The 22,565-nt window shown below is 43.2% G+C and overlaps 1 protein-coding gene across 1 annotated transcript; it reads right to left on the reverse strand.

Moving 5' to 3' along the window:
* Positions 1-228: 228 nt before the first annotated feature.
* Positions 229-18,163, reverse strand: LOC112138211 (collagen alpha-1(I) chain). Its single transcript, XM_024260784.2, has 49 exons — positions 17,905-18,163; positions 16,307-16,495; positions 16,023-16,045; positions 15,807-15,842; positions 14,917-15,009; positions 13,989-14,057; positions 13,863-13,907; positions 12,176-12,229; positions 12,032-12,085; positions 11,881-11,934; positions 11,742-11,795; positions 11,591-11,644; positions 11,143-11,187; positions 11,010-11,063; positions 10,886-10,930; positions 10,497-10,550; positions 9,991-10,089; positions 9,862-9,906; positions 9,581-9,679; positions 9,329-9,382; positions 9,147-9,254; positions 8,764-8,817; positions 8,560-8,658; positions 8,432-8,485; positions 8,237-8,335; positions 8,098-8,151; positions 7,947-8,000; positions 7,736-7,843; positions 7,600-7,644; positions 6,875-6,973; positions 6,668-6,775; positions 6,347-6,508; positions 6,219-6,272; positions 6,009-6,116; positions 5,831-5,884; positions 4,659-4,712; positions 4,420-4,581; positions 4,228-4,335; positions 3,955-4,062; positions 3,806-3,859; positions 3,523-3,630; positions 3,394-3,447; positions 3,196-3,303; positions 3,047-3,100; positions 2,851-2,958; positions 2,476-2,755; positions 2,207-2,397; positions 1,799-2,041; positions 229-1,617 (listed from the first exon to the last, which is right to left on the reverse strand). The coding sequence occupies exons 1-49, from the start codon at positions 17,984-17,986 to the stop codon at positions 1,471-1,473; spliced, it is 4,341 nt and encodes a 1,446-aa protein (XP_024116552.1). The 5' UTR covers positions 17,987-18,163; the 3' UTR covers positions 229-1,470.
* Between the last annotated feature and the right edge of the window lie 4,402 nt (positions 18,164-22,565).

Genomic DNA, 22,565 nt, shown 5'->3' on the forward strand with positions numbered 1-22,565 from the left:
GGCTGGAAGGTTGCCCCTAAAAAGGTGGGATATGCTTTCTTTTTTTCTTATTTTTCTCCAACTCTCTGCACTTACAGAGTATATTTATGATACTTATGAATCATAGGACAGCTGGGTGAGACTAAGACCACATCTCTTTTTCTGTGTAGAGTAGATGAATCAGAACCTGATCTGTTTTTGGCATGTTGAAGCTGCGCTGTAAACGATGGAATTAGACAGGATTCACTGTTAGACGAATTAACATGCTTTATTTCAGCATTCAAAATAATTAGAAACATCTCAATTTATTATACATATACAAAATAGGTACAGATCCTTTTGTGGTGTTTTCTCCCAGGAGTGTGTCCGTCTAACTTGTCTCACAAACTGCTCATGAATTCAAATCTTTGGTTGGAAATTTAGAAGCAGATGAGAACAAGAAAAAGCTACAACAGATGAAAGAGTGGGCTAAAAGGATGATGGGAAGTCAGAGAGCAAAGAAATAGATCCATGTTGCCTGCCGGCACTGTAACACCAGAGAATCTGTGTCATTCTGGACTCCACAAGCAAAAACTTGGGTTGGATTTAGCACCATTGTTGAGCTGAACACTGCAGTGCAGTCAGCAGACCTCCAACAGACAATAGCACCTTTGGTCTTAGGTAGAACTGCTCCTGCTAAGTGTCAGTACACTTCCACGTCATGTCGACACCACGCCTCCCTTTTTCTGATTTCCTTTGTTTGAGGTAGCCCTACTTCCTACTCAGAATAGAGGTTCAAACCCATTTTTGTCTGCAGGTGGTTTTAATGTGACTCGTCTTTAGCCAAAAGGTAAAATGACATCAGCTGCAACAAGACATGGAGGCGAGGCCAGTTTGGGACAGGAGTGCAGAACAACAGAGACACCCGTAGCTGTCAGTTTCACCTTTTATTCATCATCACCTGAAACGTGGTACAGAGCAACCGAGTTCTGTCTGCTGGGACCGTCCTTTCATTCTGCAGGGCGCAGAGGGGTTAAAAAAAAAAAATACAAAAGTCACCTGTGTGTTTCTGTAAACTCCATGGAGGCCTGGTGTGGCCGAATGAAGGGGAGAAGTGTTTTTTTTTACATTTTACAGAGGCATATATTATTTTCTTGCTGCCAGTGAAGCGAAATGTCTTCTCTACAGGATCCTTGGTGTTTGCGTTGGAAAAACAAACAAAAAAAAAGATTCAAAAACATAAAAAGTAGTGGTCCCAAAGCTGACAGTGCAGATGACACTGCACTGCTGCTCTCTTTTTCTTGTTGTAGTGCAGGTTTAAGGCAAAGGGGGTCATCGGAACAACCACCGGCTGGAAACGTGTAGAATCTAGAGCAAGGGTTGGGTTTTTCCAGAAAAATACATTAGAACAATGTGTTGGTGGACTTTTTTTTGGGGAAGAGATGACTGCTAGAAAAAACAAAACACGCACACACGCACACGCACAACAATTTCAAGTCCAGATTTCTCTTTTTACAAGAAACAGACGGGTCCAACTTCAAGGCCAAACTCTTGGTCTGGAGCACCAATGTCCATAGGAGCGATATCAATGATGGGCAGACGAGATGTTTTCGATGTCTTGTAGTCGATGACTGTTTTGCCCCACGTACCGGTGTGTGACTGGAAGGAGAGAAGAGGAGGCTTTAGTGTCTAGAAAATAGCTTTTTTTATATTGAGCAAGCATTAAAAAATATTTATGACTAATAACTTAAAGGTTTTAGGTCCTGCAGCATTGTAATTGTGAACATTTTTGCCACTTATCAATGTATTTCAGTCGGACAACGAGGAGAGTGGGCCTTACCGTGCATCCGTCCTCCAGGACGCTGTAGGTGAAGCGACTGTTACCCTCAGCTCTGATCTCAATCTCATTGGAACCCTGGAGGAGAAGGGCCTTTTTAAGGTTTCCAGCACCAGCGTCCATGTAGGCAACGCTGTTCTTGCAGTGGTATGTGATGTTCTGGGATGCCTCAGTGGACATGAGGCGCAGGAAGGTCAGCTGGATGTTGACATCCTCTGGCAAAGAGCCCTCGCTGCCATACTCAAACTACACAGAAGAGAACACAAGTGGAGGAGTTACTGACTGGGGCCTTGCAGGGATTTTGGAGAGGAGATAAAGAGGCATTACAAAATCTTAGCATACAAATGAAGTTTGATCTATATGAAAAAAAGAAGGGGACAGTCAAAGGAATTGTTAGAAATAGTCTTTTACCTGGAAGCCGTCGTTCATGGTCTCTCCAAACCAGACATGCTTCTTCTCCTTGATGTTCTTGCTTATGTACCAGTTCTTCTGAGCAACCTCACGCTGAGTTGGTGACACGCAGGTCTCTCCAGTTTCCATGTTGCAGTAAACCTTGATGGCGTCCTGAGTGCAGCCCTGGTCTGGGTCAATCCAGTACTCACCTGAGGGGATTAGAAAGTATCAGAAATTCTGTAGAAACACACTAGACAAGCAATGTCCAAAAAAAACTCTGTACTCACCACTCTTCCAGTCTGGGTGGCACATCTTAAGGTCCCGGCAGGTTCTGGCGGGGTTCTTTCTGGTTCCATCAGGGCTGCGGATCTGCTCGATCTGCTGGCTCAGGCTCTTCAGGGTGCTGTCCACCTCCAGGTCACGGTCACGGAGAACGTTAGCATCATCAGCACGGAACATGCGGAAGGGATCAGGTGCCTTTTCTTGGGGCTGTGCAATGAAGCCAAGGTCAAATCCGCCACCGGGGGCACCAGGTGCTCCAGCAGGTCCAGGAGGACCAGGGGGACCCTAAAACATTTTTAGAAAGTAGAATGCCACAGATTACACCTTTTGATCGTGCCTATCTTAGAAGAAAACTATAATCTGGAAATAGTCAGACTTACAGCAGGTCCCATCTCTCCAGAGCGACCACGAGGTCCAGGAGGTCCAGTGGGTCCAGGAAGACCGCTCATGCCATCCTTACCAGGAGTACCAGCAGATCCAGCAGGGCCCTAAAAACAGCAAGAAGAAAAGTTTTAAAGCTTGATCTCAAAAAATGAATCTACAACAGTTATGAAGAGTCTGAGAAAGACAACTTACTCTGGGTCCAGCAGGTCCAGCAGTTCCAGCAGGTCCTTGCTCTCCAGGTGGTCCCTATGAGTCCCAAAACCGAAATAGTTTATTCTTACATTGTACAGTAGGTTTCTTTTGTGTTCAGTATTTTTGAACTCATGGGTCAGGTGTCGTACAGAAGGTCCAGGTGGTCCCTGCATGCCGGTGAATCCTCTGTGTCCCTTCATGCCTCTTTCTCCGGCCTCTCCTGTCTCGCCCTTGTCTCCACGAAGTCCAGGAGGTCCCTGTTAGGACAAACAAGAGAAGGGATGAGTGTTTTCAGCAGATTTGCTGTAACAGCCACTATTATTTTCTGTTTTTAGAGTGTCACTTACAGCAGGTCCACGAGGGCCAGCAGGGCCAGCAGCACCAGCAGGTCCAGCAGGTCCCTGTAGGACAGAAAAAAGGCATACTCTTCAGAGGAGGTCCAAGAAAATCACACTTCCACGGTCAAATTTACTTACTGTCTCTCCACGGTCACCAGACTTTCCAGCGGGTCCAACTGGTCCAGGAGCTCCAGGGGGGCCAGGGGCACCAGGTGCTCCAGAGGGGCCAGACTCACCACGGTCTCCCTAAAACGCAGCACCAAAGCAGTTAAACTCAACATTTCAGTACTTTGTTCTGGTGTGAGAGCAGAGTAAGAGTTTTTTTTTCATCAAACAACTGAAAACTAATGGGTGAATGGCCAATCAATATTGATGACTACATGGGCCTCAGCTACATTGGTCAGACCTTTCATTAGCTCACCTTGGGTCCAGGGGCTCCATCACGACCTGCTGATCCCTCATTGCCAGGGGCTCCCTACAGAAGTCAAACCATAATGTCAACAGGCTGAAAAATAAAACAAGATGAATTATAAGAGCTGTTTAAAAGCCTGTAGCCTTGATGGGTCATACCTCTCGTCCAGGCTCGCCAGGGGCTCCAGCCAGACCAGGGGGTCCTGCTGGTCCAGGAGGTCCACGCTCACCACCAGGACCAAGAGGTCCCTGCTTTCCAACTTCTCCCTATGGGCATAGTGATAAAAGTCAACTGAGCTCACTTTTATCTTTGACTGAATTATATTTGACTTGAGGACAGTGTCAGTTTTGCTTCTCGACATTCCTTTGAAATTTAAGGAATTTAATTTTCATGGAAGCATGCATATTTATGGAGTTTTTGAAGGAACTTACAGCAGGTCCAGGCAGGCCAGGGAAGCCTCTCTCTCCTCTTTGTCCAGGCAGACCAACAATACCACGCTGTCCAGCAATACCTTGAGGTCCAGGCAGACCAGCAGATCCCTGCAGAGGACAGTATACTATTTCAGATCACTCAAACATTTATCAATTACTGTATTTTGAACAACTACAAGGAAAAAAACTCACAGGGGCACCATCAGCACCAGGGCTACCCTTCTCCCCAGCTGGTCCTGGAGGTCCAGCAGCACCAAGTTCACCAGGGCGACCAGCAGGTCCTGTCTCACCACGGTTTCCTTTGGGTCCTTCCTTGCCAGCTGGGCCACTGGGTCCAGGTGGTCCGGGATTGCCCTGAGGATGGAGGTTGTGAGGGTTGAAGTTTATGGAGAGCTGCTAAACTTCAGGCTTGAACAATGAAAGAGACTTACAGCGGGGCCAGGGGGTCCAACTCTGCCAAGAGCACCAGGGAAACCAGTTGCACCCTAGGAAGGAAAAGTAAAAAAAGTCAGTTATTTATGGATGAATAAATAAAAATACTAAGATTGACGTATTCTTGACACTAGTTTTATCTCACAACCTCTAGTTAGAAAGAATAACTTTAAAGAAGCTTGAAATGACCATTTAAACTTCTTTATCATAACTGAACACAAAGGAGCCAGAAGGGAGGTTTAAAGTAACCTTGTTTGTTTTCTGTTGTTGACATTTACTGTCATAAAAGTATGGTGGTGACATAGCTATTCTGAATGTAACAATTTTTCAGGAATTTTCTGCAACTCCTTCATCAAACAGAAGATTTCATTGCAGTTTTCTTCCGGCACTTAATTTGTGTCTAAACCATAATTCTCCTTTTGTCATGTTGTAGAGTTGTTGAAAAGCTTGAGATCTCCAGCTGACCTTTCGCTTGATTCATTCTTGTCCGAGTATTTTGGCAACCAACTAAAGAAGTTCTTGGTTGACTTTGTGACCATATGATTTAAGGTCATGTGGTAGCAAAACAAGACAAAACCATGAATCTTCCACCTCCATGCCACCTCCAAGTTTTCTCAAGACACTCCTCCCTCTTCCCACAGTTGTTTCATGGTTCGTGGGTTAAATTGTGATTCTAAATGTGTATGTGTGATTGGGTGTCCCTGTAACAGACTGCAACCTGTTCAGGGTGTTCATCGCCTTCACCCATCTTTATATGGGACAGGCTCCAGCAACCTCGTGACCCCAGAAGGGATACAGCAGGTTAAGAAAATGGATGGATTAGCAACAAAATGTGCATTATGATCAAAGTCTCCTTTATTTTTTCTAAAAAAATAACTGTTACAATTTAATTAGTTAACTGAGCTCTGTAAATACTTAGCTGTGGCTTCTGGTTTTCTGTTGTTCGTCTGAGTTTTCCATGTGTTCATTTAAGTCAGATGTGGAGGGACACCCACCATCATATAAGCAACTCTCCAGATTCTGTCCATAATTAATAGTTTCTAGATAACAAATGATTACTTCTTGGCTTGTTTTTTGGAATCATTGGTAATGTTTTTCCTCCCAGAATTAAGCTAAAAATGTCCAACTAAAGAAAAAAAGGTGGTTGTGGTGAATAAGGAAGGTGACTTACAGGTGGACCAGGGGGGCCGCGTGCTCCTTTAGCTCCATTGTTTCCAACGGGACCCTGAAATAAGCATTTCATACAGTCATTCAACTTGGAAGAACTCAATATGGGAAACAAAATACACATTTAGTTAATTGTGATTTTTTCTTAATGACAAAAATAATTTTAAAAAAAATCCTCAAACCTGAGGTCCGGGAGCTCCAGTTGGTCCAGCAGGGCCTGGGGGACCAGCATCTCCCTTGGCACCATTCTCACCAGCTTCTCCTTTGGCACCAGGTTGTCCATCGCTACCCTGTCATTTAGAGAAATAACACAAGTTTAGAGACAGTTTGATTTAAGAATCTAAGAAAAAAACCAGAGAGAAAGCATAAGTATTAATGTATAAATGACTCACAGGTGGTCCAGCAAATCCAGCAGGTCCAGGTGGTCCAGATTCTCCACGCTCACCCTTTAAAAGAAGATTTTTAATTTTAGTCTCTGTGAAGTCAACCAACAATCATTTCTACAAATGTTTTTACTTACAGGGGCTCCACGGGCTCCAGCAGGTCCAGCAGGGCCAGCAGCACCAGGCTCTCCCTTGTCTCCAGGTGCTCCAGCAGGTCCAGGAAGTCCAATAGGTCCGGTCAAGCCACGGGGACCATCTTTTCCAGGAGCTCCATCAGCTCCCTTAGCTCCTTGATCGCCCTAGATTGTGGCAAGACAAAGGCAAGTAAGTTACCCAAAGATTGTCATTTTTCAGGGATATCGATGGTTCATTCAAATGATTTGACTATTCAAAACCCATTTTTCATTTTTTAGCACACCTACATTTTAGTATTGAAATTTAGAGCAGGGAAAACTCACTCTGTCTCCCCTCAGACCAGGAAGTCCAGCAGCACCACGCTCTCCAGGCATGCCCTGCAGTCCAGGAGGACCCTGAGCTCCAGGAGCACCAGGGGCTCCAGCATCACCCTAATAGACAAAAAGATGGTCAGAAACTAATGCTATTCTGATTCCAAATACAGTGAATTAATTAGAAATTCCTTGATCCTTTTGTTGTGTGAAGCTGACCTTGGCACCATCGTTTCCAGCAGAACCGGGGGATCCACGGGCTCCAGCAGGTCCAAGAGGGCCAGGTACTCCACGCTCACCTGGGAAGCCTCTGTCACCCTGAGGGGAGAGGTTGCAGGATGGTGAGTTCATTATTATTCACATTTAACAAGATTCATTGCAGTTGTTTTGACGGATACGGTTGTTTTATTAATAGAAAGCTTACTTTGAGTTAAAATGCTGAATGTCTGGATGGATTTTTTTGTTTTTACATCATGTGAGCATATTTTCAGCTGCCTTTAAAGATGATGAAAATTGTGTTTTTGGTGTTTTTTAACATGGGCTTGTAGCATCGTTCTGATGATAGGGAGCATTTATAAAGAAAATGAAGGTTTACCTCATCATAATTCAAATAAGACTGAGAATGCTTTGAAAATAGACGAGAAGGTAACCAGAGTGGGATTTTTTTTAAAGGACATATTATTGGCTTGTCGGTAATCAAAGTTTAATTGTAATTACTACAGCTTCCTGGTTTATGTGGGAAAAGTCACTTTAAATCTTCTTCATGCATGTGGTCGGAGCGTCTATGTTACAGGCATTGGATTTCTGACTGATTTATTGCTTGAAATTTTAAGTTCTTGCTAATGTGAATAATGCAGTAAAGGACTAGCTTTGACTGGCCAGTTGACACCACTCATGACAAGGTATGAGTGGTCACGTGATGGTCTGCAAAAACAACAACTTACCCTAGCTCCAGCTGGTCCTGGGGCTCCAGCATCACCGGGAAGTCCCTGTATAAAAAGACAAAGTAAAAAGTTAAAACTCATGTTGACTCGGGACACCGGCACGGAATTTATAAGTTCACCCCCCTTTGGTTTTTACCTGCTCGCCAGGCTTGCCAGGCTCACCGATGGCACCTTGTGGTCCTGGAAGTCCCTGGAAACCAGGAGCACCAGCAGGTCCTTGCTCTCCTCTCTCACCAGCAGGGCCCTGAGGATGGGCAAACAGTGTCAAAACTAACAACACCAACACACTGAAGCTTCATGGTGGTAAAGCTCAATATGGATTTGACATGATAACTGTGGTGACTCACAGAAGGTCCAGGAGGACCCTGAGGACCAGCATCACCATCCTTTCCAGGGGCACCCTAAATCCAAAAAAGCATTTTCAGATAGGAAGTCAGAATTAGTTTTAAGCATATCAAGAAAAGGATGGAATCAAGTGAAATAAAGAGAACAACTCACAGCAGCACCAGTGGGTCCCATGACTCCTCTCTCACCAGGCTTTCCAGCATCACCCTGGGGTAAAACACAAAAGAGAAATGATTGAATACTTTTTTGTCTCAGTTAATCAATAAAAAAAACCTGCTGAAACAGTACTCACAGCAGCTCCCTTAGGTCCTGGGAAACCCATGACTCCAGGCTGACCTCTAGCTCCAACTGGGCCAGGGGCTCCAGGGCGGCCATCTTGTCCAGGGGCTCCCTGATAAAAGCATTTACCAAAAATATAAACGACTGCACAAACTAAATGTTAACAATTTGCTGACAAAAAAAAAAAAAACGATGGACATGAACTTACAGCAGGTCCGATCTTGCCATCAGGTCCAGGGCTTCCAGGGCTACCGGTCATTCCCTGCAGAGCAGTGGAAGAGTGTTATTACGAGGAAGAAGTAAAATCTGGCAATATTTCACTGCAGAAAATCTCACCTTTGCACCGGGCAGACCAGGCTCACCAGTACGACCAGGCTCACCAGTTGAACCTTTGGGTCCAACAAGACCAGGGGCACCACGCTCACCTGGGGCACCCTGTGATGGTCAGGGAGGGAACAGAAAAGAGAGAAAATAGAAACCTTGTTGATTATTGAGGTGTTGAACTGGACATATCCCGTGTTTGTGTCGTTTTGAATTTACCTTTGCTCCAGCTGGGCCATCAGAGCCAGGGAAACCACGACCTCCAGGAGCTCCCTGTTGACCGAACAAAATTTTTGTCACAAAAAAACTGAGGAACAGAACTTATCAACAACCTGTGATACAGAGCTGTTGATTGATTCAAGTTTTCTGACCACTCAGTCAGACTGTTCTGTTGTATTTACATCATTCGTCATAGGGACTGTGCTGTAAAAACTTGGGAAAGAGACATGGCTTCCAAACAAATAGGATGATTCTCTAATTTATAGATTTTTTAAAAGATTCATAAAATACAATTATTTTAATAATTTAATGTATTGATTGTTTTCCTTTCAGCATAACATCAAACATGTAAAGTAAAAAAGAAAATGAGAAAAGGTACTTACACGCTCACCAGGTGCTCCACGGGCTCCTGGGGCACCGGGCTCTCCCCGAGCTCCTCTCTTGCCTTCCTCACCATGGGCTCCTGGGGGTCCCTGTGCACCTGGAGCGCCCTGCAGAATTCACATCAGCTTAATGCTTAATACTTTAAAATAGCAAACGTTTTGCTTATTTCTCCTGGACTTACAGCCTCTCCCTTAGCGCCAGGCTCTCCCTTGGCTCCTGGGGCACCAACTTCTCCCTAATGGACAGCAATTAATAAAAGGCAAAAATAAAAGCTTAACGACAAATAACACAAGGTAAATTGTAAAAGGAAATAGCAGCTATTTGCTAAAACATCAAGGTCAAATACATTTAAAAACAGATAACTTTATATATTGTTTCCTTGTTACTTATATTTTTGTAAGCTGCTTCCTTTCTACGCTCACAGCTGACTTACAGTGTTTCCTTTGGGTCCTGGGGCACCACCAGCACCTTGAGGTCCTGGGGGTCCACGTGGTCCAGGGAAACCAGGAGCTCCAGCAGCTCCAGGAGCACCCTGCAGGGGGCAGCAAAGATCAGAACATAGTCACATCATCCAATGTAGACAGAGATAAACTGGATTTCAGCTCCATAAAGCACAAGCACACATTTCAGTCCATCAACAGCAAATTTGTCTTTCTGCCTTCTTCATCTGTTTTACACATAATAGCACATAAATATCTTAAAAAAGAGACGTACGGGGGCTCCCTTTGCTCCAGCGGCTCCATCAGCTCCAGGGTTTCCCTGAATGTACAAAAAAGTTGCAAACATTTAGACATTTTTTAATGTTAAATTAGTTTAAAAATATTATTTAAGCATAATACTAACAGAGGGACCAGCTGGACCAGCAGGTCCGGGGTTTCCAGGCTCTCCACGAGCTCCAGCAGGTCCTTCGGGTCCGCGAGCACCCTGGGGTCCGATTTCACCCTGGAAGTGAAGAAGTCAAACAAATGTTGATGATCCATGACTGTAGAGAACGTTAAAATGGGATTTCAAACGAACAGTAGAAAGAGGTGGACAGAATAACTTAACCAAAGACTTAATATGATATAAACAATGACTAAAGGCGCAACAGAATTGTGCCACAAATGTCAGAACTTCCACTCAAGAGCTCCTTCACCTTGACCCAGAAAAAGATAACTATCTCCTGAGATCAATTCCATACTTGTAAAGTTTGTTTTTCTATTTTTAACTCAGTAGTAGTGTCACACTGTTAATCAAATGTCAGAGAAAACTTCCCTAACTCAGAAGAGAGCAGAAAAAAACATTTTAAAAGTATGTTTTTGCTGTTTTCCAATAATAATAGTTGTTATTTATCTTGAAAATCCTCATACCTTTGCTCCGGGGCCACCGGGGAATCCAGGAGGTCCAGCGGGGCCTGTGGGGCCCTGAGCACAAACAAAAGGGATTTAGACAAACAAAGACATTTCCTTTGATGCTGTGCTAGCATGGGTAATGTGGTCAAGTGCTTCAGATAAACTCTTGTGGCTCAGAAACTGCCAATTTAGCCAGCTAAGTACATGGTATGGCAGCAGTATAAAAAGTAAAAACGTTCACGTTGCTTGATTGTCTTTAATTGGTTGCTATGGTAACACAGCTGACCAAGTAAAGGGATTTTTGCAAAGTGTTTTTTATCAGTGACAGTGAAAAGAAAAGTTCCTGAAGACACTCATCTATATTTGGATTGGTTTCTGTTAGAGTTGTAATAGAAGGACTGACTTACGGGAGGTCCAGCAGCACCAGCAGCTCCATCGTTACCACGAGCTCCCTGCAACAGAACGCAAATGTTACCGTATATTTATAGATAATTATCCAGGATGTTGCCATGTTGGTGCTGCAGCACTTACAGCAGCTCCAGTAGCACCGGCACGGCCTCTCTCGCCAGGCAGACCACGAGGTCCCTGAAAGGGAGGTCAGAGTCATGGTTAGCAGTAAGGTCTTAGCGAGGGCTGTAGTGTCGGGGTGTGCTTGTGTCCTCACCATAGCACCAGGAGTTCCATTCTCTCCAGGAGCTCCAGCCTCACCCTAAAATGAAACACAAAGAATGTGCTTTTTAGATCTTTTACAGACTTGATGCAGGTTTTGACCAACCTCTGGGGAGGTCAATCTTCAACAGCAGGAGAAAGCTTGTATCAAGCATATAATCAGCAACAACACTTTCATGGATTTCCTCTATCTATAACTGAGGCAATCAGAGGGCAGCTATATCAAATCAAATAAAAGTTTTTAAAGACCATAAACAGAAAAAAACAGGATTTGGTGCTCATATCTAAGATTGGTATAAGTAGAACATCAAGGATACTTTTAAACTGATAATATCTGGTAGAACTCTAACAAAAGTTTCTTCTTGTTTTTTATAAGCTTTTGCTAAGGTTTTAACAGGAGCTCATTGGTCACATGCCAGTTACTGTTGAACAGGGGTGCTTACCTTGGGTCCTGCAGGGCCGCTGTCTCCCTTTGCACCATCCAGACCACTGAAACCCTACAGCACACAGGAGATGAGCAAACGTTACAACGGCTGGCGTGAGATGTCTCAGCTTTTGCTGTTGTGCAGAGCGATTATGGAGCCTCATACTCACTCTGTGTCCCTTGATGCCAGGCAGCCCAGGGGTTCCTGGGAAGCCACGAGCTCCCTGGTGAGATCAAGCAAAGTTAGGACATCAGCTCTGCTTTCATTGTGATCAGTTGTGCTAACTGGCAGACTTGTACACAATCTACCTGTGGGCCAGGAGGTCCGCGTTCACCAGCACGACCAGGTTTGCCAGATTCACCCTGATGAGATAAAGGAGAAGGATAAGGGGTTAACGGACATCTTTGATCTAGACTGAGGATTCAAACCTGACAATGTTAGGAGATTCAATCTACTTACATCCTCTCCATTCTTTCCAGGGGGGCCGGCAGCTCCACGTGGTCCCATGGGACCCTGGATAAAAAAATGCATATTTTTAGAGAATGCACATACAAACAACCTGTGATGAAAGGATGGACTCTGTAATCTGTATTTAACACTTACAGGAGATCCAGCCTCACCAGGCTCACCAGGGGGACCTGTGAATCCCTGAGGTCCCTGTAGAAAACAAACCGCTCCATTAGTAAGGCCACATATCAATATATTGACTTTCTCTTGTTCTCCTGCTACTGAGCGCAGGAAGTCAGTTGTTAGCAGTTTTCACTTGACTGTTAAGTGAACAGTAATCAAAGGTTCTCATAATGGGACATCTGTTTACATCACATCACTAAAGAACCTTTTATGTAAGTAATATTGACCTAAATGTTATTTTCATCAGCTCTGGCCTCATGCGACCTTTGAACTATCTTGGCTTTAGTATCATTCTATTAGGACTAATCCAAGTATTTCTTGATATAAATAAATCTGATCTATAGACACACAAAAATGAATGTGCTAGCCCCAAATATGTGCAGAATATGATGTCACACATGGGTGCTGTTTGGGTTCGCTAAAACTCAACACTGAGAATACAATCAGAGTAAAACAGCAACAAAATGCAATACAAATAGAATCACATTTAGTTCAGAAATCAACTTTTGTTTTAATTTGTTAGTTTTTACTCTAATTATTCATTTCTAATGCTGGTCCTAAAAGTTTATGTTGTTTGGGTAGGTAAAACCTGTTCAGTTGTTTGGTTAGATATTCACATCTTTCTCAACTTGACTCGGTGCAGATTAAAGTACTAATGTAGTGTTTCTCCCAATTGGTCCTCAGAATACACCATGTTCAGGTGTTCACTGTTTCCCAGCCTTGCTTCAGCTCACAGCTGAGCATGCAGTGGCATGAAAATGACCGTCCTATAGGGCAGGTATGTTGGAATAGGGAAGCAGAAGATCATGAAGAATGCTGCACTCTGACAATCCTGCATGGGGAACACTGTAGAATGGAACCATCTGGTAAAGTGCAGTATAGTATATTATATAACTTTGTACAGTGTCCTTGAGTGTTTTGAAAGGCGCTTTCAAATAAAATGCATTATTATTATTATAGTATAGTATAGTATAGAATAGTATTGTATAGTATAGTATAGTATAGTGAAGTGTAGTGTAGTGTAGTGTTGTATAGTACAGTACAGTACAGTGCAATAAAGTACAGTACAAACATACAGTATGTACTGTAGTACTTTCCATTATTGTATAGTGTAGTGTAGTGTTGTGTAGTATAATATAGTACAGTTCAGCATAGTATAGTAAAGTATAGTATAATATAGCACAGTATAGTATAATATTCTGTAGTGTAGTATAGTATAGTACAGTAGAGTATAGTATAGTGCAGTGCAGTACAGTACAGCATAGTAAGGTAATGCCTTGTAAAGTATGATGTGCTATATAGCCCATACTTGTGTATTGTTTCCGACAAGTTGTTACTTAAACTTGCTTACCTCCTACCTATTTATCCACTCAGACATGCACACATTCAGACACTAGAGGGAAGTGGCTATGCGCCCCTTCGAGTCAAATGAGAGTTTATTGTCTTCCTTAATGATACTTGAACATGTGACTGGAGTAGGCCGCAAAATAAACCACCAGGCCTACGGCTGTGAGGGAACTACTAATTTCAGAACCACTGACAGATTGTATGGCGTGGTTTGGTATAGTATTGAAGGGTTTGGAAGTGTGTGAGGTCATGAAATCCTTTTTCCTAAACCTTAAGTATTCTTATTTAGGGTGCAGAAGAGAGTTGTACTCACACTAGCACCAGGAGGTCCAGGAGGACCACGTGGTCCCATTGGGCCCTGTCAGACAAGCAGAGGTTAGGTCAAGTACAGAGTCATCACTAACACAGAAAGACTAATAAGAGTGTCTGTGTGTCGCACCATGGGTCCAGGGACAGGCATAGCTGGGGATTTGTCATCATAGCCACCAGACATCTGAGGGGAGAAGTTCTGGAAAAACAAGATTGTTGTTGAATATCAGAAGACACTTAGTGATCCAGGGATGACATCTTTAATTTAGGCAACATGATAATATTCCTTCCTGATCTGTGTTCTTCGAAACATCAAAGAAGATCTAACATCATCTTAATGTGCAGGAGTTTGAATGGTCCCGCAAGAAAATGTCTGCAGGAGTGTCATGCTTCCTAATAAGGACTAAGGATGGATGATTGGAGAAGACCTCCATAATGATGGAGTACCATGACGTTGGTTGTGTGTAAGATCTGAATAGAGTGGTGGGGGTAAATATTTGCTTCATGTTCAGGATTTTTGGGTCATGTTGTGGTCTTACATGGGAAGAACTGTAAAACCAAATGTGGGCTATTTCTGGCCTAATGGTTTGGTAAAGTCGGGCGCTACTATTGTTCCTTAAGAAGAACCAATTGTTGAGGCTAACCTGGTTCTGCTCTGAAACGTTACGTTTAGACTCATCAGGAAATGTTCCAACAACCTACGAGTAAACCTATACTCAATAGTTGGGTGTATTGACGAAAGATCTATGTAGTTATAGCAGCTTGCCAATCAGCACCAACGTTCTGTTCCAGACTCAAGATCTTTGTCAAGGCAGAGACGTTCTTGAACAGTTTCCTGGACATCTTACGCTTAAGTGAGAAGAGTCATCATTCACAGGGTTCTTCCTCTACGGAACCTGAGCTCAAAGTAATGCTGTGTTTGAATATTGTCCTGGACATAAGAGCTACCCAAAATCCAGTGGGGTACTTTGAGACCTATGACTATGGTCTTAAGCTCTGACTGTGTACGAAGCAGCCAAATACCCATTCCATATAAAAACACAAAAATGAGAGCTTACTCCGCCAAGGCCAGGTGGTCCAGGAGGGCCAGGAGGTCCAGGCAGACCAGGTCGGCCAGGTTGACCATCTCTGCCAGGAGGACCAGCAGGACCCTGAGAAAAAGAAGGATGAGTTAGACCACATGGTCATGACAGGAGGGAGTCTAAACACCTGACCCATGTGTAACATGACTGAGTCACATGACGGTCTCTAATCTTCAACATTTCTCATCTTTCTCTTTACAGACCATTCCACGGTCATTGGGATTGGCACATCCATCAGCCAAAATGAGATCAACCAAAACTGGACTGAACATCAGCCAACAGGGCGTTCATGTAAGGATTGGCACAAACACCATTGTCTTTGACACAAAAAACTCCAAAAAACATCTCGTTGCTATCAAAAATTCCATCTGAAAATAATCATACTGATTATTGCCTATATGAGATCAAGTATTTGACAGATCTGCATCTCACTCTGGCATAATCCCGCTGATCCTTGTTTTATCTCAGATAGCATCAGTCCAACAGTTGCTAAAATTAAAAATAAATAACATTGCCTTGGTTAATGTTTGAAATGAGTCAAAGTTTCTGCAGCTGTGACCCAGACTGAACTTTGCTGTGTTTCCTTCGATGCCTTCAGGCTCCCTGTTTCCTATAATCATTAACGCTGAAGAACAACTTCATGAAACTTCATGAAAATGTTCTCACAGAAAAACGAATAGTGAGAGCAGCGAGAAGCTGAGTGTGGAAGCTGCCCTGGAACTGATCCTGTCTTCACATGTCTGAGGCCTGTTTTTACTCTAGTCCGGACACATTCTGCTGCCTCACATCCAGCAAAAGCACTGCCGGATCAGTTCAGAGAGCCTGACTGGCAAATACAATCTAAAGATGAAAATCACTGGACCTACCCGTTCTCCTTTAGGCCCACGTGGTCCTTTGGGCCCCTGTGGTTAAAAGAAGAAATATAAGCTTCATCATCCAACCACTTATCATACAAAAGGTGATTGTTTGCTGGTTTTATGTTTCGGACCATAATCATTGAGTGGTTCTATTTAGTGAAAAATTATGACTTTAAAGGAACAAGTATAATAAAAGTAGTATTAGGTATAAATAATGCTACGTACCCCCCCAACACTTGATGGGAAGTCTGAAGAGAAAAATCAAGGGCATTTAGTTAGGAATGTATTGTATGAATGTGTTCTTCCATATTTTGCAGAATGGGATGAGACAAAACAGAAAGCACTTGAAGGTCTGGTGGAGAAAACATGAAGCTCAAAACCCTCAGATAAATCCTGAGGATGAGCTTTGTGAGGTGTCGAATAAAGTTCAGACTTTTAGAGATGTCAAAGCAGCTTGGCTGTGAACCGCGACCTTCATGTGTTTTCTGAAGAACTTGAAAGGCTCATACCATCGTCAGCGCAGACTGGGCAGCACTCGTCACTGGGAATGACAGGATTGGCGCAGGTCACGTCTTCACAAATCACAACATCACAGTGGACCGAACCGTTATCGCACACACAGATGCTGCATGGCACGGGCTTCCACACATCCCGGTCGTAAAATAGCTGACCCTCGTGGGAGCAGGTTTTGGTTGTGCCTGCAGGGGGCGACACAAGTAATGTCATGAACAACTAAGCACAGGGGAGAAAAAGCCATTTTCAGAAGAGATTTGATATACTTCCCTAAACTACCGAGTAGTTTTTTTTGCCAGAAAACAATATATTTCTGTATCACTATGTTCAGTTTTCATTAACATTGAGGGAGTAAAAGAATGAAAAAGGCTGTAAGTGCACGGCTGCATGAGCCCCAAACTTAAATAAATAAATAAAAACTAAAAACCGACGGGGTCAGAGGTGATAGCCTGCTGTGCCCTGTGCAGGTCAGCCTCTGCTGCACGCTGGAACACGCCAGCCAAGGACAAGGCAGATGTCTCCAGATGGTTTAGCTACAGAGCAGGGTCCTGTCCTCCTCTCTGACCCGCATGGTGCTGCACACTCCTCTGCAGACTTTAGCCTCTGACCAGGCCTGTCTTCAGAGTGCTTGTAAATCTTCCAGCATGCCAAAGTGCTGAACTCAGAGAGGAAAAGCAGCAGCGGCCCGTCAGCTTGGCAGCAGCCCATGGAAACACAGCACATGTGTTTGCAATTACAGGAAACAAAAAGGAGTGGAAGGAAAGTGAAAAGGAGGAGGAGAGGGGAAAAAAGGGAAGAGCTTTGGGGATGTGGCTAGTGCAGGTGCAGAAGGAGCCTGTAGGTGTCGCTCACACACTGTTGTGAGGGTCGGGGCCCATCTTTAGACTCCTGAGTCTGTTCCAGACGATAGGAACATCTGGAAAAGCTGACTGTGTCTGTATGGTTCTTGTTTCCTTTGTCTTCTCAGAGGAAGAAAGTATTTTCCCGATGCATGATCTGCTTTGGGCTGCCAGAGCTGATCTACACACTTGAAGATGTTAAACTAAAGTGGGTTCGAGCTTTTCGTGAGTCCTGCAGGCAAGACTGTGCCTGCTACCCCCTCTGTGTTTTCTCACCATGGATCTCACCTGTCTAACAGTCCTTGGCCTTAGGCAAGCTCATTACTGCCACATCACTCAGACTCGTATCTGTAGGGGTGGTAGACTAGCTGAGGCACAAAGACTAGAGGAATGAGTCCATGTGAGAAGCAAAAAAGAATATCTTTTACTACTCTTGGGATGGATGGAAAAAAATGTTGTGCATCATGCTTTCCTTGTGACTTGTCTCTAGCAGAAAAGCCTTGCCTGGAAGAAAAAGTTGAAAGCACGCAGCAACTTGTTCTGCTTGCATTTCTGGAAGGGTGGGGGGGAGTTGATGTGTTACCCTGCGCTGTAAAAACCCCACATCTGTCTGCGCGTCTGGAGACAAAGCAGCACCAGCCACCAAAGTTTGTTTTTTTTTTCCAGAAAATCTCAACGGTGTCCGGCCCAAAACAGAGTCCCGCTGTCAGAAAGAAAAGGGCTGAGAAGCTCCAAGAAACACTGATGAAACTTACTGTCATCTTCGCCCTGCGCTGAGATCAGGAGTGCCGCAGAGCTGAGCAGCGCCAGCAGCCGCAAATCCACAAAGCTGAACATGTCTAGATGCCACCTGACATGTAGACTCTTTGAGGCAAGAGAGGAAGAAAGTTGGGGATGTTTTCTCCTGCTACACTCCACTCATACAGGGGTGTCTGGGGCAGGATCCGCTCGTCTGTCCAAAGTCCTCCTGACCCCAGCAGAAAACACCCTACTGCCTGCACTCATTTTCCACCACACTTTTTATATGGGAGCCTGAAGAGCTGGGAGGTTCCAGAACTGGAGCAACTTGGGGGCGCAGCCTGCTGCAGCTGCTCACGTTTAGGGAAGACAAGAAAAGACGCCTCCTTCAAAGCTGAAGGAGGAAAAAAACAACAGATCCCTCCTTCTATATCTGCACAACAGAAGGTTTGGATGACAGGAAAGGAGGTCTTTCCACAGAGGAAACCTGATCCACAGAAGCACCGAAGGCTCTGAGGAGGGTCCTCTGCCACAGCTTTGATGCTCACTCCACTCAACTTCCTGATTCTTCACGATCTTACTTGAAGTTGGACATCACCTTGGGTTTCCAGCATCAGCTCAGATTCTGGTTCTGGTGCAGGAGCTTCTCTTTACATCCAGAACCTGGGTTTCTCAGTAACACTCTTCTGAGATTATCCTCCTCTTAGCATCTTCCCTTAACAAGTTGTTTCCTCAAAATGTGGGGACTTAGGAGAAACACATGCATGACAGATGCCAAAACAGGACATCATATCAAATCTGGAAAACTTTTTTTTGTGTCAACAATCAATTCTACTTAATCAACCTTGAGATCAAATGCATTTCCCCAGAAGGAGCAGCTCTTTTAAAGGTTCAGTTTATCCTGAATCTGTGGTTTCAGTGATGTTTAAGGAGAATAACATACATATAAGGACTGCAACACAGGAATCTGTTGGCCACTGGATTTGTTACACAAAGTTTTCTCGCTCTATGTTCTGGGCTTAAAAGCGTATGTAAATTTTCACAAACTTTCAATAAACATAGTGATTTTGCTATTTAAGAATGGATCTATGTCAGTTCAGAAGACCTTCATACAGGATTTTTTTTATTGTACACATCTGACCATAAAGGAATTGACATGTTGTTTCCAAGAGACACAGATGATCGTTTAAAGTCTCTATTCAGGTGTGGCTGGGCCTGCTGATCGTTTTCAGGATGAAGGACAGGATATAATGATTGAACAAATGTATAGCAGAAAGATAGTGGATAGATAAATGGACAGACAGATGGATGGATGGATGGATGGATGGATGGATGGATGGATGGATGGATGAATGATGGATGGATGGATGGATGGATGGATGAATGATGGATGGATGGATGGATTAATGATGGATGGATGGATGGATGGATGGATGGGTGATGGATGAACATTTGGGTGAATGGATGGATGGACAGTTGGATGGATGGATGGATGGATGGACGAAATATGGTTGAATGGATGGATTGATGGATGGATGAAAAGTTGGTTGGATGGATGGATGGATGAATGAATGGCTGGATGGATTGATGTACGAATGATTGGCTGGATGGATGGATGGGTGGATTGATGGATGGATTGATAGATGGATGAACAGTTGGATGGATGGATGAACAGTTGGATGAATGGAAGGATAAATAGATAAGAGATGAGTAACATATGGATAGATGAAGAACGGCTGATAGATGGGTAGAAAACGGGTGAATTTGTCTATAGTGAGTAAATTGATGGCCTGAATGTATAGAGAGATTGACTGAATGAATGAATAGATAGATGATAGATGATGGATGGGTAAAGACAGAGTGGAAGTAAAATGAATGGGTAATAGATGAAGGGATGAGCAGGTAAATGACTGGATGGAGAAGGTTGGTTCTGTTCTGGTGGTCCCATGATCCTGCTGTGAGTATCCACGCTGCTGTCCTTACTCCTCTTTCCTCTCTTGTACTTCCAGATACACAAAAACTCAGTATCTTAATATCTTCAAAGACAGTTTTCACAGCAGAGATACTGAGACGACTCTCATAATTGGGAAAACTGTTTACATAAAATCAACCCACTAAAGTCAAGCTGTTTTCTTTAACCCTGATCAAACCAGCCGAATTCCTTGACTGAAAAAGTGCAGAGGCTGAAAACTTTGGATTGGAGTGAATGAAAAGTGGGACAGACATGCCGGCAGACAGACAGACTGCGAAGGGCAGCAGAGCCTCTGGGTGAACCAGGTGTTGGCGTGTTTTCAGGGAGCGAGCTGACGCTGCCCCTGTTGTCAAATACCTGCACAATTGCGGGGTTTACAGACATTATGAGTGTTTTTGGCTGAAAATAATAAAAGCCCTTTAAAGCGGCAGTGTTTCCCCCAGTGCAAATAAAGGTGTATATGTGTAGCTCCCTGGTCCCCCCCACTCCGAACTGTGTGTGCAGTGCCGGTCCAGCTGCAAGTGAGCTGTAATTAGGCAGAGAGCAGCCATTATGGAGCAGATGAGCTGCAGGGAGACGCAGCAGCTTTTGCCATCTGATCCTCCAGCAGCAGCAGCAGACACGTTGCACAGTCTGAGGCTGGGCAAGCAAGCCTTTAATTCATTCCTCCCCTCCTCTCTCTCACACACACACCTTCATATATCCATGTGTCTGCTTCTCTTTTTTACTCAGAAGAGGCTGGAATGTAGTCAGAGCAAAAAGAGTCCAAAAACAAGAGAAGAGCGAGGAAAGAGCCAACTCATCGTTCCCTCCTTCAACCTTCAGCTCTGGATAAAACACACAGATTCTCTCACACACACACACACACACACACTGCAACTGCATTTTGTATTTCGACAGATATCAGACCACTAAAACGTCTAGTCTTCTAAGTTTGGTCTCAACCAACTTTTATCTTGTGTTCAGAAACTGAAAAAGTACAGAAAAAACTATCAATTTAGAGAAACACTCTAATAAAAATGCTGCACTTGTGGTGTTTTTCAGATGAAGAAAATTAAGCTTAAATGAGCATTTATTCTATACTATACGGCTGGATGGCTCTGATATGGCTCAACATGAATGAAATGGTTTATTTCAAGCAATCAGGAACAATACATGAAAAAAAAAAATATCATTACATTGAATCACAAGTAGATTGCTTGAAAGGGAGTGGGAGGAAGCAAACTTATATAATTCCACCCAATAAGTTAGGGTTGTGAGGGGTTGTAAGCTAGCAGAGGAGAGTGTAAACAAAAGGATGATGGGAAGTGGGGACAGGCTTGCACAGAGCCAATGGTCCCGATCACAACTCGTAGATAAATTTCTTATGAACTCCTGCCATTCTGCAGAAACTATGTCCTATAACATGACTCAGCTTTTTGATTTTAGCTAATAACGGCATCATCAGGATGAAGACCACTGGGAAGACTTTGAAAATAGATCAAAAGATAATTGATTTGACTTTAAAGTCAGGGATAGATTAGCTGTAGGTCACTGGTTTTTAACTAATTGTAAGAATGAAACCAGGATTAACAGATTTGATGAGATTTCAAGTGTATCTGGATTCAAACTCTGCAGAAACAACCATGGACACCAGTGTTCAGCTAAGCCAGGGGTCTCAAACTCAATCGCACAAGAGCCCAAAATCCAAAACAAATCTTAGATTGTGGGCCAAACAGGATAAACATTTATTAAACACTCTGAGACTACATTTTAAAAACTTTTGAACTGTAACTTTTAAACATAATTATGAACAAGATATAATGCGTTATGTGTGATAATGCTAGTATGAAGGGTGTAAGCTGAGATTGGCCACTGATAGCTAAATATGCTGAAATTGATAGCTAAAAACATTGAGGTTGAAAGCTGAAAACGCTGAAGGTGATGGCCAGCTAAAATATCTGTTAAATGCCAAAATAGCCTGAAAAAGCTTAGGTTAGCTAAAACAGCTAGCAGGTAGCTGAAAAAATAGCTAAGCTTCTAAACAGAAACTAAACTGAAAAAAGCCATAATTAGGCAAAACAGCTAGCATGTAAATATTAGCCAAACTTCAAAACACACTCTAAAAAACATGCTAACAGCTAGCAGGTAACTGAAATAGCACCTATACTTTAAAATAGCCTAAAAATCTTAGTAAATGCCAAAATAGTCCAAAAAGCTATCAGAATGATGATTTTTAAAACTTTAAACCTGTAATTTTTTAACATAATTAGAATAAATCAACTTAAACCTTAAATAACTTTCAATATTTTACTCTCCATAAAAATATATGTTGTCAAAATTATACAAGTTAGAAATGAACACAAGATAACATCAGGTCATTAATAACAATAAAATAAAATGATCTGGAGGACCAGATAGAATTACCCGGAGGGCCGGATCCGGCCCCCGGGCCTTTACTTTGACTCGTGATCTAGGCCAAAGATGAAGACTCTATTGAATGACATTTAAAATTGGGTTACAAGTAATAAATTTAAACACCAAGATTTTCCTTTAATGTCTCTTTTTTTTTCCAAAATTGAACAAATTAAACCTAAAAACTTTTAATCATTTTTTTTCATAACTGCACACAGGTTTTTGGCAGTTATCTACCAAATGAGCTTAACTTGCAAGTGATGCTGCTGTAGGTCTTGGGATAGTTGGTCAGGTACATCCTCTCCAGGTAAT

The sequence above is a fragment of the Oryzias melastigma genome, unplaced genomic scaffold, assembly GCF_002922805.2.
Source record: "Oryzias melastigma strain HK-1 unplaced genomic scaffold, ASM292280v2 sc00323, whole genome shotgun sequence".
Taxonomy (NCBI): Eukaryota; Metazoa; Chordata; class Actinopteri; order Beloniformes; family Adrianichthyidae; genus Oryzias; species Oryzias melastigma.